The sequence below is a fragment of the Trichomycterus rosablanca genome, chromosome 8 (genome assembly GCF_030014385.1).
Source record: "Trichomycterus rosablanca isolate fTriRos1 chromosome 8, fTriRos1.hap1, whole genome shotgun sequence".
In the NCBI taxonomy this organism is placed as follows: Eukaryota; Metazoa; Chordata; class Actinopteri; order Siluriformes; family Trichomycteridae; genus Trichomycterus; species Trichomycterus rosablanca.
This window is the reverse complement of record NC_085995.1, coordinates 21,741,651-21,757,133: the sequence shown is the minus strand read 5'-3', so window position 1 is coordinate 21,757,133 and position 15,483 is coordinate 21,741,651. Positions and strand designations below refer to the sequence as shown.

At 39.9% G+C, this 15,483-nt stretch overlaps 1 protein-coding gene across 1 annotated transcript; it reads left to right on the top strand.

Annotated features, from left to right (window-relative positions):
• The first annotated feature begins 5,168 nt into the window (after positions 1–5,168).
• Positions 5,169–13,896, top strand: LOC134318692 (uncharacterized). Its single transcript, XM_062999628.1, has 7 exons — positions 5,169–5,197; positions 5,554–5,615; positions 8,301–8,636; positions 9,215–9,550; positions 9,712–9,825; positions 13,554–13,691; positions 13,760–13,896. The coding sequence occupies exons 1-7, from the start codon at positions 5,169–5,171 to the stop codon at positions 13,894–13,896; spliced, it is 1,152 nt and encodes a 383-aa protein (XP_062855698.1).
• Positions 13,897–15,483: the final 1,587 nt, after the last annotated feature.

Below are 15,483 nucleotides of genomic sequence, written 5' to 3'. Positions count from 1 at the left end.
CCCTGGAGAAACTGGACTCAGCTGCGAAAACACTGGAGAGGCGTCTGAAATCAGCTGCTTGGACCCTGGATATGCGTCAGAAGTCAGCTGTTTGGACCCTAGAGAAACTGGACTCAGCCGCGAAAACACTGGAGACATTGGACAGACTTGGACAGACGAACTCGGCCTAGGACTGACCCGAACTTGAGAACACGGCACTGGGGCCGGTGAACAAACAAAAAGACCCCTGGAGCCCTTGGGGTGACGACGAGAAAATTTAGCTCGCATGAGGCCCTCAAACTCTTGCACAGAGTTCAGCACAGCTCCCTTCTCAGTCCAGAGCTGCCTCGCCCATTCTCGCGCAGCACCACTCAGCCTTGACATCATGAACATCACCTTTTGTGTTTCAGAAGGCTGCGGGTCGAGAAGGTTTTGCAGGTAGAGCTGGCTCTGAAGCAGAAAGCCCTCAACCAAAAGGTCGCTTCCATCATAGGGAGCTGGCCTACTTAAAGGGAAGGTCTGAGAAAACCTCATGGAGTTAAACTCCGGGAAAACATGAACAAGATACATCTCGCTGTGTCCTTGAATTAGGAGGGGTTATTATGTCACGAGGGGTGGGGACGAGACGAAAGGGGCGGACACACACGCTGAGATGTATAAGAAAATCAGGATTTATTAATAACAGAAACTAGGAACATAAGCTAAGCACACGGCAAGTAACACAAACTAAGAACATCGCTAGTAACACAAACAAAGCACATGACTAGTAACCTAAGCAAGGAACATGACTAGGAACATAAGCTAGGAACATGACTTATGTCACGAGGGGTGGGGACGAGACGAAAGGGGCGGACACACACGCTGAGATGTATAAGAAAATCAGGATTTATTAATAACAGAAACTAGGAACATAAGCTAAGCACACGGCAAGTAACACAAACTAAGAACATCGCTAGTAACACAAACAAAGCACATGACTAGTAACCTAAGCAAGGAACATAAGCTACTAACATGACTAGGAACATAAGCTAGGAACATAAGCTAGGAACATAAGCTAGGAACATAAGCTAGGAACATAAGCTAGGAACATAAGCTAGGAACATAAGCTAGGAACATAAGCTAGGAACATAAGCTAGGAACATGACTAGGAACAGAAGCTAGGAACAGAAGCTAGGAACAGAAGCTAGGAACAGAAGCTAGGAACAGAAGCTAGGAACAGAAGCTAGGAACAGAAGCTAGGAACAGAAGCTAGGAACATAGAGCAAACCAGAGTCCAAAGAAGTCCAAGAGAGTCCAAACCAAACTAAACCCAAAATAACCCCTGCCAGCCTGTTCCTCAGCTCTCCTTATAAATGGTCCTTGATGAGGAGCAGCTGGGGCTGATTAGCTCAGGGGGACCAATCAGGAGAGAGGCATGGCAGGAGTGAGTGTGCTCACGGAGAAGAGGGGGCGTGGCACATATGAGCACACAGAGGCTAAGCAGTGTGACATGGAGCAGCTGCCTCACTTCCTCAAGGGCTGGATGGTCTGGTTGTTTAATACCAGATACAACCTGTGCATAGGAGGGTTGTTGGCAGGTTGGTGGTAGAGCCTCTGCTGCAGTGATGCATCGGGATCTGCTGGATTCTGCAGTGAGATGCTGGGATCTGCTGGATCCTGCAGTGAGATGCTGGGATCTGGTCGGTGCTGCAGTGAGATGCTGGAATCTGGTTGGTGCTGCAGTGAGATGCTGGAATCTGGTTGGTGCTGCAGTGAGATGCTGGGATCTGGTCGATGCTGCAGTGGGACGCTGGGGTTTGGTGGACACTGTGTTGCTGGATGTGGCTCTACTGTGTCCTGCATTACTGGGAGTGGCTCTGTTTGGTCTGCCTCTCTTGGGTTGCACTGTACTCTTAGGCCTATGATTTATGTCATGAGGATAAGGCGTCATTAACCCGGGGCTTTGTACGGCTCCTCCAAGATCATATGCTAACATCCAGATGTTGTTTTTGTCCACATGTACATGGTCATGTAGGTGTTCTGGAGTTAGCGCTGGGTGATGGGCAATTGTAATGCCCGTGATCTTGGCACATTCTCTGCTGACAGCATCATTAATGTCCTTGATCATCTCACAGGGAATGTCTCGTCGTGGGAGTAAGGTAGAGATGGTGATGTTGGCTTTTGGGAATTCTTTACGAGCTTTTTGAGCCATTTGTACCACCATCAGTGACAGACTTTTCCCACAAGAGTGAAGCTGGTTTGTTCCTGTGTGTATGATGATGTTATCAGGTGCACCTATCTGTGTATGATGAAGCAGATTATGTGCTGCCTGGGTTGTGGGACACCAGAATTTCCCCACTCTGTGTGTTGGGAACATCTGCCTGTGTCTCAGAAATTTTCCATTAGAGTCGATGAGAATGGCTGTTTTAGGAGGACAAAGTGAGGCTGAAGATGGGCGGAGCCCCGACTCATTCTGAGCACCGCTGGAGGGGCGGAGCTCTGGTTCTTTTTGTGTGGTGCTGGAGGGGCGGAGCTCAGACTCTTTCTGAGCACCACTGGATGGGCGGGGTTCCGGCTCATTCTGTGTAGCGCTGGAGGGGCGGGGCTCGGGTTCTTTCTGAGCACCGCTGGAGGGGCGGGGCTCTGACTCATTCTGTGTAGCGCTGGAGGGGCGGGGCTCTGACTCATTCTGTGTAGCGCTGGAGGGGCGGAGCTCCGACTCTCTCTGAGTAGCGCTGGAGGGGCGGAGCTCCGGCTCATTCTGTGTAGCGCTGGAGGGGCGGGGCTCTGGCTCATTCTGTGTAGCGCTGGAGGGGCGGAGCTCCGACTCTCTCTGAGTAGCGCTGGAGGGGCGGAGCTCTGGCTCATTCTGTGTAGCGCTGGAGGGGCGCAGCTCCGACTCTCTCTGAGTAGCGCTGGAGGGGCGGAGCTCCGCCTCTTTCTGGCTGCTGTTAGGTTTGCTGTTGGCATCTGTGTGGTGTTTTGTAGTCACCTTTAGCAGCTGGTCTGTGAGGGTGGAGATCCGTCTGTCCTTCTGCTCCAGTTCCTCTTTAATTCTTATTATTTCCGTTTTGAGAATCGTATTTTCTCTTTGGAGCAGATTCACAGTTTCTTCTATCTGTCCCATTTTCACATTTGCCTCGATTTTGTGTTGGTTCATTTCAGCTTTCAGTTGCTGCAGAAGATCCTCCTCATGAAGTTTATTTTCCTTCATCTCTATTAACTCCATCTCTAGGAGTGAGAGGCAGTCCTGAATGCGCTTGACTGTAGCGGGTGATCTGGGCGCTGCAGGGCTGGTGGTAGTTGAGGCTGTGTTGGAACAGGCTGCTAGAGGAGGGCTGGAAGCTGAGTGTGGGGGTGAGGTAGACAGAACAGCACTGGATGTAGGGGCCTGAATGGGTTTGTTTCTTTCAACAAGTGACCTCAGTCTTTGAAAGTCCTTTTCAAAGTTCTGAAGTTGTATTTCAGGTCCCTGGATCATAATGGTTCCAGTTTTATAAAAATTTACGTTAAATTTAGGTGTGGTGTCAAGGTACAGCTGTCTAATTGTTTTGTTTCCACACATTTTATAATTCCTCTGGTCAGCTAGAAGAGTAGTGTGCCAGATATCTGGGTGATCAGTGTAGAACACCAGGTCAGATTTAACTTCTCTTCCATTGATCAGAGTGAAATCAGCTCGGAGTGTCTCAGGGTGTTCTCTCAGTATTTCTGCCTTGTATTTTTTCTTTTTACTCTCACTGTTGGCCTCTTCAGGGTAGCTGATAGTTAGAGAGCTGAGGCTGTGCTCAGTTTGCTGGCTCAGTATTGTGTTCATTTTCAAACTGACACAGATTCTAATGGCAGTTGGTGGCAGTTGAAGATTCTGTCTGAGTTACAGCTAACAGTCCTTATAAATGTTTAAAATACACAAAAATATACACAAAAACAAGCTTACCCCCTTTCTTATTAGCCAACTCAGCCTGGTTTGTTGATTGGTTGTTGTTTTCCTGTGATTTTGTTGGTTTTTTCCAGATTTCTCCACTTTTTTCTTCTGTCTGTTAGTCAGTCTCTGTTGTTTTGATTTGACTGAGTGGGCCTGAGTTGATAGGTAAAACTTGTTAGTTGTATTTCTTCTTTTTCTTTTTAGTTGATGGATCCAAAAATCGCTCTAAATGTGCCTGATATATTCAGCTAGTTTAGATTACTGCTAACCGTCGTATATGTCCAAAAACTCAACAAAAAAGCTTAAAGTTTCAGGAGCTCATATTCCTTGCTGTTGTTTAGAATTCTTTCTCTATATATATATACAGTGAGCGAACATTCGGACAGCGGACAGTGTTTTTTCGGTGTTTTCTTTATATTTTGTAAAATTAAATATTACAATGGCCTCAAGGAATTTGCAGAGGAAGCACAGTGGTGAAAAAAATTTACAAATCTATTATTATTCATTGTTGTATAATTACTCTTGCCAGTAACTGTCACTGTGTATCAGACAGAGAACACAGTGAGTAAGAGAAAAGAAGGAAATAGCTGAGTAAAGTATTCTTTCTTTTGTGCAATTACACCTACAAAATACAACACAATTGAAATAAATAAAGAAATAATAGAGAAATATGAGATTTATTGTTGTTTCTGGTAGATACATTATATATAAAAAGAAGGAAATGTATTATGGTGTATGGTACAGCACACGTACTGTAATGAAAATGTCGTGTGTTTTTTTATGTACAGTACAGACTACTGTGTATTGTTGTTTATTATTGTTTATTACAGAAATATCTATTCTATAATTTAAGATTTAAGGGAAAATATACTTGAGTTCATAACAAAAAAGACAATTTAAGACATTAGAAAGGTTAGGTAAGGGGGTGGTTTGGGGGGTCTGGCACAGATTAATTCTGTTTACATTATTTCTTATGGGAAAAATAGGTTTAACTAATGAACATTTTGACTTAAGAACAGCCCTAAATTAAATTCACAAGTCAAGGGTCTACTGTATAGATTATTTCGTCAGTTCTTCTGGGATTCTCATATATTGTTATTAGGGTGCCTGCGGTAGCTGGTGAACTTACCCCGGGTTCTCAGCGAAGCAGGCGTTACAGACCCACTAAAACTAAGGCCTTAAATAAGAGACCTGGTAATTAGGGCTGACGACCCGCAGCTGCAGCTGGCTTATTTAAGCCTGCGTAGCGCAGCAGCGGGCGTCGCACCTTTGGGTTTTTTTTTCCGGCATGGCAGCGGTGTCCTCTCTCTTTTTAGGGTCAGTTGGTTACCCCGGGCGGTGAAAGATCGGTCGGGTGTGTAGACTGCAAGGTCGAGGTAAATAGTTTTATTATTTTCCTCCTGCAGGGAAAGTGTGGTGTGACTCCGCTCAGCCCTCGCGCTGTATTTGCTTTTGGCGTTTTTCCGCTAGCATTTGGTAGCCACCGCTGAATGCTAACGGTTTATCTAACACCGTTTATTACGGATTTTCTTATAGTTAACAGGAGCGCAATTTGTGAGTTCCAGAGTGGCGCTTCTAGGAAAGCGCTCACCTCTGGCGTGAGCGACCCCGGTTCGAATCCGCTCCTGATTAAAATATTCTTGTTCTCTGTTTTTTTTCTCTTTGTATTACAGGTTGGCCTGCTCCGAGTGTCAGCGATTCCCACCGGCAGGCGAGGCCAATCCTGGAGTTCCCTGTTCGCGCTACGCGAGATCAGGGTCTTGCTTCTGAACCATTTCGTGCTTTTGTTTGGCATACTAGCCAGTGCTTCATAGCAACTTGGCGCTTCGTAACTCTTAACTTTTCAGTGGTGTAAGGTGAGCGCGACCGCCTCGCAAGCAAGTGTTCGCAGCTCGCCTTGGTGTTTTTTTTTTTGTATTTCCCTTTTTTGTTCCAGTTGCCAGCGGCATCAATCGGGGTTCTCCCGATTTTGTTTTTTGTTCCCTGTATTCATTCTTTTGAGTGTTTGATTTATATTTTTGTTTAATAAATATTATTTTACACTGCATTTTGAGTCCTCCTCCTTTCCGCATAACAATTGTGGCATAGAGTTCCTGTAGAAATGTACTGTTTTTGTGCATGATTTAAGATAAGTGAAATTTATACTGTACAGGGCTGGCTGAGCTCAAGCATTGATGTGTTTGATAAGCTTAACTAGCTTACCAATTACACTGGTGTAATCACACTGGTAAACACACTTATTTCCTAGTCAAGAAGCAAAAGCATGTTGACAATCAATCAATCAATAAATAAACAAATAAATAAATATTATGTAACAGGGCTGCTACTAAAGCCTGAGGCCAAACCACACACCTGCTAGAAAGGAAATACAACCCGAGTGCATGATGTTTTACCAAGGTAGAACAATATTGTGGTTAAAAAGCCACTAACAAAAAGGTGAGAAAGGCAAATCAATGAAGTGCCCAAAATAACAGAAACAAAGTAACTAATGAAAAACAAAAACATCCACAGCCTACAACAAAGAAAGTGAATAAAATAAAGGTAGTGCAGAACTTAGAACTGGTTGTCACAAAATCATAGACTGCTCGGGCTGTTTGTGACAACTCAGTTTCTGGAAAAAAGAACAATAGGGATTTTTCAGAATCTGAAATCCCGTGCTTGGATTTAGGGGTGGGATCTGCTCCGGAAAATGGACGTCTAGTCGACAATAGAGCAATACGCATTTCCAGCGCGGTTTCACCGTGAGACCCAAAATGCAGTGACACCATGGTGAGTTCCCAGAAAGACACTGGCATTGCATGCAAGCAGAAAACGCAACTGGACCAAGCAACCCAGCATCACGTTTTTAGAAAAAAACAAACAAACAGGTTTGCTAGACAGAGAAGCTGGAAAAACTGAGACAGATCAATCATGATATATAGAAGAATTTTCAGCTGGAGCAAATTAAAACTCAAAGGCTCAGGTGGTTGTCAATTAGAAGAAACAGGCACATCCATTATTTGTGCTTCCGTCCCCCCTCTGCCAACCAAAATGGCAACACAGAAGGACATGACTGTGAATTCATTAAGCAGATGAGCCACGTTACACAGTAGCCATGGTCAAGTCCAGATTTGAGACATTTACAGTAAAAATAATAATAATAATTATTATTATTATTGTTGTAACACTGTGGTTCAATTTTGCCCAGTTTGCTTTCTCAAATTGTGCTTAATTTCACAAGGTTTAGAGGTTCCTCTAATGTTTAATGTAAGTTTTCCTCCATTTTCTAAACATGTTGAGGGTGGATTAACTTCAATAAACTACCCCAAGGTGTGAGTCAGTAAATGTGTTAATGCATGTTGGCTTACAATGGACTGGCACAGTGCCGTTCATTCCTTACACCCGTTTCTGGGTGACTCTGGACATTGAGAATGATAAATTAGTAAGAATTAATAAATATAAAAATGATAATGAAAACAGCTTGTAAATAAAGAATCAGAAAAATGCTGTTATTTGTGGCTGCTCTCTGCTGCAGACATAATAAAACATCAAGATCAAATGAGGATAACTAAATCGGCATCACCACAATTTCTGTTTTCAAATACATAGCTTTATAATACCAATACCTAAAAATACTTTTAAATCACTGCTTTCTTTTTTAAATGCAATTTACCCACAGTTTAGCATTAGCAGTTGTGCCATTAACATAGGGTTTAGGATGCCTTGTTTTTGTGTAAGCAATGGCTTTCTGAAGTGCTCCCAAGCCCACGTGGCTATATTTATCACAGTAACATGATGGTGTCTCATGCAATGTCATCTGAGAGCTTAAAGGTCACACACATTCAACAGTGGCAGTATCCATGAAAACATTAGAAATCTTTGCTTTCTACTTTTGTCAGAGACAAGACTTAAAAAATAAAATTAACAAATAACATATTCTTCTTTTTACTGAATTTTACACAATGCCCCAACCTTTTCAGAAATGGGGTTTGTAAATAAAATACATTTCAGGTACATTTGTAAAGTCACAGCAATTCTAAATAGGTTACATAGTTTTTGGTGCCTTTCATCACTGACTTCTTGTGGCCAAAAAGTGCTACAAATGTAATAACCTGTAAATGGAAAGGAAATGGAAAGCAAACACGTGACTTGTACAGTCAGTGAGATGAATGTCATCAGTACAAAATATCTGCAGCTGGTAACATTTTACCTGCATGATGATGATGACTCCACTTTGGACTTTTGCTGTTTTCTTTATAATATGTAAGTTTAAAGACATTGGTTTAAAATTTGCTTTTAATAGATGTTAATGTTAGATGTTGCTATATGTTGTTATTCGTATTGGATTTCTAAAATGTATTGTATTTTTACAATTTCTACCTAATTTTTTTACTTATGTTTTATCTTATTTTATTATTTTTACTTATTTTTCTCTCTCTAGCTCAAACTGTGGGTCATTATGAACCATCAGTTCTTTCAGTAAAAGCTGGTGAATGTGTTAATATTCACTGCACATTTCTAGATCAATCAGATCGGATGATTTGGTACAAGCAAAGATTTGGTGAGATGCCTCAGAAGGTGGGAGAAAGTTTAACACATAATGAAATCAACATTTCACCTGAGTTCAACAAATCAGGATTAAAAATGAAGAAAACGGAGACTGATTTCTTCTTGACATTTCTACATATAAATAAAGAGGATGAAGGATTGTACTTCTGTGGAATATTTAGCTGGGTGAGAAATTCATTTTCCAATGGAACTTTCATATCTGTGACAGGTAACTAATTACAGCTAATCACACTACAGTACAAATACATGTACTATACATATTTTACCTTACAAGTTTATACTGGGATTATTTCTATATTTAATATAAAATCAAAAACAAACTAAAGTCATTTATAGGGGAAAATAATATGGTTGCATAAGTGTGCACACACTCTTTGAATTGGGGATTTGTTCAGAATAAACCAATCACAATAGAAAAATAGACTCAGTTCCCTAAACAATTAAAAAGTGTAATTAATAAGAAATGTGATGTAATACAGGGGTAAACATACCTCAGCTTATTTTTTTAAAATGTTGCTGGCATCAAAATAAAAATTTGTTTATATGTACAAATTAAATGTTTTTCAATTAATGGATTTATTTTGTGTTAGGATTTAATACTGATGTGTTTTTGCTCAATTTATGTTTGTGCAGTAGGATTTTCTTATTTTTTGGTGTTTGAAATTGTTTTTGTATTAGTAATTTAATTTTGTTTCTAAAACTAGTTGCTAAGTGGAAATATACACTGAATACAAAAAGAAACAGTTGGATTACCAAATCTTACACTGATTATATGACCCTGCACAGATGATCAAGAGTTCAGTGTATTGGTGGTTCAAAGTGATGTGATGGATTCAGTTCCTGCAGGAGAATCACTAAATCTGCAGTGCTTTGTTTTCTCGAAAAGCAGAAGCGTGGAACTCCCAGTGCTCTGGTTTAGATCTGCTTCACCAGAATCCCGTCCTCAAATCGTTTACTCTCATTACAACAGCAGCCATCAGTGTAAGGAAAGCTCTAATACATACACCTGTGTGTACAACTTCTCCAAGAATATCCTCACCATCAATGATACTGGTACCTACTACTGTGCTGTGGCCATGTGTGGAAAGATTATTTTTGGGAATGGAACAACTGTACAGCTGGGTAAGGACTGATTTAATGACTAAGTCAGCATGAAGCATACATAGTACTAATAAAAATTGTAATAGTGTTTAGAATATGTTTTAAATATGACTTTTTGTTTGTCTATTCTGTATTTATTACATACCAAATATGCATTATAAAATATGTTTGTGTCACTGCAGAATCTGTGGACTCTTTATGGATGTTCCTTGCAGTTGCTTTGGTGGTGTGCATGATAGTGATCTCTGTTCAAGCTATTTTAATCTGTAAATTTAGAAGCTGTAAACCGTGCAGAGGTATGTCTACATTATAGTGTAGATAATTACAGTATACTGCAACTTGAATAACTTTATTATGCTATCATTTGCCTTTTTATGTTAGAATTATTTAAAATGAACTGTTAAAATAATAATGTTTACATACACATAAGATACAAGGGCAGTCTTGGTATTTCAATTATTGATTGATTGATCCAGTGATCAAGTTAAATGTTAATTCAGCAATTCATTTATTGAGTTGACAGCACTGCTCACTGTGCTGTCTAAATGTTAATTAAGGTTGTGATATTTATATTTTAAAAACAGCATATTTAGATAAAACCCACCAAAAACTCATCAAGAAGACATTTTTTAAGCAGACAAAAAATAAATGTTTTAATCTTTTAGTCACAAAAAGGAAGAATTAGAGAAATCATTGAAATTGCAAGACTGCCATTACAATGTTGTTTACAAGTGATTGAAACCTTTTATTTCAGCTGTATATAAAATAATTATGTAAATAACAGATACTCTTTTTCCTCCTTTAATATATTGAATCTGATCTTGTATTTTGTTCCTATATAGTGACAAATCAACAAGAGATGACAGCACACAATAAGGTAAAAAAAATCAACAATGAAACATTACTGTATGTATCATGCATTTTTACAATGACTTAAAATAATTTTTAAAATTTCAAATAACCCTTTTATCATTTCATCTTTTATTTCATCTTTACATTTACGTAATGTAGCAGATGAAATACAGAATTGCTTTCTCAGTAAACATTTCCGTACTGTAGTACATGTAGTCAACAAAGTAGTAACACAAATATGCTGAAACCCTGTTAGAATAAGTTTATTTTTTAAAGATTAATATATACAGGGCAGCACCAAGGTTTAATTTTAACTTTATTCCTGCAGGACTGTAATGCTGCAGGTTCTGCAGAGCTGAATTACATTGCCTTAAAGTTTACTGAGAGAAAAGCCCCAAAAAATAGTGGAAAGAGACAACCAGCCCAAGACTGTGTTTATTCTGAAGTGAGGAATTCTTCTGCAACTTCAATTGTATCTTATAATATCAAAGGTATGTGAAAACCTGACCATGAGCTTGATGGACATGCTGTGGACATGTATAAGGAGTTTTAAAATGAGTTATCTAAACTTGATGTGATGAAATATACATGTTGTGGATGCAGTTAGGATCACTAAATATAAATAACTGGTATGGACATATACACGTTTGACTGTGCTTAACTAACTGGTTTACTATTGTTATTGTTATTTACTATTGTTATTAATAAACGATTGCAGTGTAAATTGATTTAAAATGTGTTTATAATATGATTTTTGTTTTATAAATTATGGGTAATTCTTTCAATAAAAAAATTGTCATTGGTTATATAAAAACAATGTTTTTATCTAAATTGTTTATTATTATCATTAATATTATAAGTTTGACTTTAGCCAAATGTTACTTGTATGTTTGTGTTCTCTGTAAAGCCAGTTTTATTGCCTTATAAGATTACTCTTGTCACTACTTGTTTAGATTATATTTTGTCAGATTTTTGTCACACTGCAATATCATGTGTACTCTATCAATTTACACAAGAAGATTCTTTTATGACAAATCCACTATCATGCCATCAGTTTGACGCAAACAAACAATCGGGCATTTCAGGCTTATGGTTTATTACAAAAGCTCTGAAGTTTAGGGGTACTGTATCTGCAATTAAACTTCTTGCACTGTAGAATTCTCATTTGTTACCTAGAAACATATTTCTCATTTATCTTTTACCAATAGATTTATACTTGTCATGCTGTATCTTGGTTCAGCACCACATGGAAACTTTGCAAATTACAACTAAACCCTGGACAGGATGCCAATAAGTCGCTGAGCAACACACACTCACTGATTTACTTTATTTAATTACACCTTGTAACATTTTACAGTATACTTTCTGCATTTTTAGATGTTGTATTTAAGAACTAAAAACAGGTCCCGGGGACCCATGTTAACAAGCATTTCAGGTGTGCTACTGACTTGCCAGAAAATGTACAGATTATTGTAATTATTTTGTCTGTATTTTTAGCCAATACTACAGTAATAAACATCAGTACCAAAACAGCCTTTTACACACTTAAAGAATATTTAAGGCTATGTAAGAGACAGGTAAAAATTAGGTTGATTAGTTACCTGCTGTGGCAAAGACTAGCAACAAAAAAATACTAAGTCATTTAAAGATTTTCTTTTATTCAAGAGGAATTAGACTTTCAATTGACGATGTAGTATCAGTGGAGTAATGTGACAAAGTAATAATACTTCAGTACAGTACTTAAGTATTTTTTGGAGTACTCTTTAATTGAGTTGTTAAATTCACATTTAACTTTTACTCCACTACATTTACAAAATAAAATATTTACTTTGATACATTTGCCTATGCAGATTTGTTTCTTGTTACTTAGGGTGATTTTACCTTTCTCTTTAGATCCTGCCTTCTTGCATTTCTCCTAAAAATACCCAAGCGTAAAACAAAATTCACAGATAAATTACAGAAAGAAATTCTGTGTTTTTGTCTCGGTCAGGACCCTGCAAAGCTAAAACATGATGTCAGTGTAAAATAAAGGTGCCATTTCAGCAAAATACAAAACTGCAGCTAAAGGAACGCCGATAAAGAAAAATAACATGGATTATTCTTGAAAATTATCTCTTCATCTGTCTATTTTATCTTAAGGCCTTCATACCAGGGCCTTTTTATTTTCAGGATTTGTACAACTCCGAAATCTTCTTATCTTGCACCTACATTTATGACTCTACAAAGGCTAACAGTGTCACAACTAGGAACAACTGTTCTTTCATATCAAGTGATATGTTAAAAGACAATTTAGTTCCCCATTCTGTATGGAAATCAAACATCCTTTACTTCAGAATACCAAGACCAGAGACAATTTACTCCCCTTAACCACACACACACACACACACACACACACACACACACACACACACACACACACACACACACACACACACACTCGAGTTGATCAACTCGGGTTGGAAAAAGAACTAAGTTCCTACTACTGTTGTAATGTTTATGGACTTACTTTAGACATACTGTCCCTATAAGTATACTTTTATATATACTTTCTATTTTGCTTACTGTCTTTGACTAAAAAAATAATGTTAATAACTGTGCTCTGTAAGGGTTCCTGCGGCATCGCAGGAATTACAGAACCACTGGAACAAAGGCCTTACATCAGAGGCCTTCTAATTAAGGCTGACAACCTGCAGCTGTGCCTACTTATTTAAGCAGGTACTGTGCAGCCACAGGTGGTTGCGCCTTCTGTTTGGTTTTGTTTGGTTCATTTAAGTTGGTTTCATTTAAGTTGGTTTCATTTGTATTGATTTCATTTGTTTAATTTACCTTTTGTTAGGGTCAGTAGGTACCCTGGGCGTCGATAGGACAGTCGGGTGTGTAGGCTGAAAGGCTAAGGTAATTAGGGTTTTTTATTTTTTGTAAGATAGGGAAAGTTTTGGTGCGACCTCGGACAGCCCTCGTGCTGTGTTTATTTTGAGTTGTGCATCAAGTTCCTCCCTGCAGCTAGCAGGAGACCGGCTTATACACATCCACCGATGCCACTCGGCGCCCTTGGGACGTTAATACGGAAGGGTTGCTACTATCGCCAAAGGCAGCGGGATAAGTGCGCTTCTCTACCACCCACAGTACCCCGATCCCCGATTAACGTGCATTTTTGTTTTGTGCTCCACAGATCGATTCCTCTCCAGCGGCGGCGAAGCGCAGCTGGTGAGATGTCCATCTGATTCCCTGAACTACGCACATATGAGTTCGGTGACTCTTTTTGTGCTCCACAGATTGGTTCCTCTCCAGCGGCAGCAAAGCGCAGCTGGTGAGATGTCCATCTGATTCCCCGGACTGGGCTCACTCGAGTTCGGTTTTTCTTTTTGTGCTCCACAGATCGGTTCCTCTCCAGCGGCGGCGAAGCGCAGATGTTGAGATGTCCATCTGATTCCCTGAACGCACACGTCAGTTCGGTTTTTCTTAATGCAGATTGGCTGCTTCCCCGCAACAGCGGTTCACGACTGGGGACCTAGCCGTTCTGGAAGAGATCGGCCCCTTCCCAGTGACCGCGTCCCGTGGCGGGTTACATAGCCATCTGATTTCCCGAACTGCGCCTACGCGAGTTAAGTTCCCTTTTTGTGCGCTTAACAGATCGGCTTCTTCCCAGCCTAGCAATCCGCGGCTGGTGACATGGCCATCTGATGACCTGAACTGCGCTTAAGCGAGTTCGGGCTCATTCCCCTGAACTTAGTAGTTCAGTGCATGCAGCTTCGGCACTTTCTAAGCGCACGGCCTTCAGGCAAAACCCGCTCCTATATGCCACAGCGTTGAGCGCGACTGCTTAGCAAGCCGGCGATCGGGGTTTGCGACTCTGATGTGTTTACCTTTGTTATTTTTGTGTTTCAGTGTTCCAGTGGCCAGCATTGAACGAGGTCCGCCCAATTTACTATGTTTCATTTTTGTCATCTTCTGTTCTTCTGTGTTTTATCAATAAGCTATTCATTTGTTTATTCAAACTCCACGTCTTGGTTCCTATATTCCCCCACGTGACCTGCTTTTCCAATATCATGTATACAAGGCTAAAGAACATTTGTGCTGCATGCTTAAATCACATGTGTAACGATTTCTGTGTATTAGACCTGTTTAATCAATATGTTGGTATTTAGATTTTGTTATTTTATTTTGTTAGCAGCATTAAGAGTTAACTTTTACACTTTTATCGCATAACTTTCCTTTGTAAGCTAACTTAAAATGTTTTGTCAATACTAAGCTTTTAGCATCACCTACTGACCACAAAAGTTAACGTGTATGGTGGGCGGCACCCATTTTGTCACTTAATCTTAAGGAAAGTTCAACTCCCGTTGGCTACATCCACTGCACACCACACCTTTCCAAGTAAGTTGAAATGAGGTGGCACGGTCATTCAAAGTTTAAGAGTTATCAGTTTCAAAGGATTTTTTTCAGAAATAGAAGAGCTCTTCTAATGTTCACATCACCACAGGTGATGCAGCCTGCAGCTCGCTCAAAAAAAAGTTAGTTCACGCAGTTGATGCCAGCACAAGAATCGACTCAGTGGTTTCCTTCCCCGTTTGTGTTTTTGCAAGTTTGGATTCGACTTGAATTGTCAGCATCTGAACTACCACCGGTCAAAGTAATGTTACTATCTGGCTGTGTGTAGAGAATTCAACCTCTTTACCAAATTGCCCAGTGTGTGCTGACCTTTGTGCTCTGCATCTATACATCTTTGGAGACAAAGAAAAGGAGATTAAATACCTCCGAAGTAATCGTCGTTGGGTCAAGGCACTTGGCCAGAGCAAAGAACCAACAGATGCAAGATGATTTGACTACGGGCCTCTCCCTGCAGTCTTGCTTCATCAGCCTACAGAAACATGCTATAGTGGATCTATAGTGGATCAAATGGTGGGTAAAACCAGGAGAATTAGAGCCTGATGTAAGTGTATGCTATCGATTAATAGTGAAAACAAATTTTACAAAAAAACCTTCTGGGTGGGAGAAATAATCATTTAATGAACTTTAGCCCAAAAGAAAGTGACTGATCTGTTTTCCTGGTAATTTCTTTTTAAAAAAACAGTGGTGCTCCAAAAGTGATTATTAGCTAT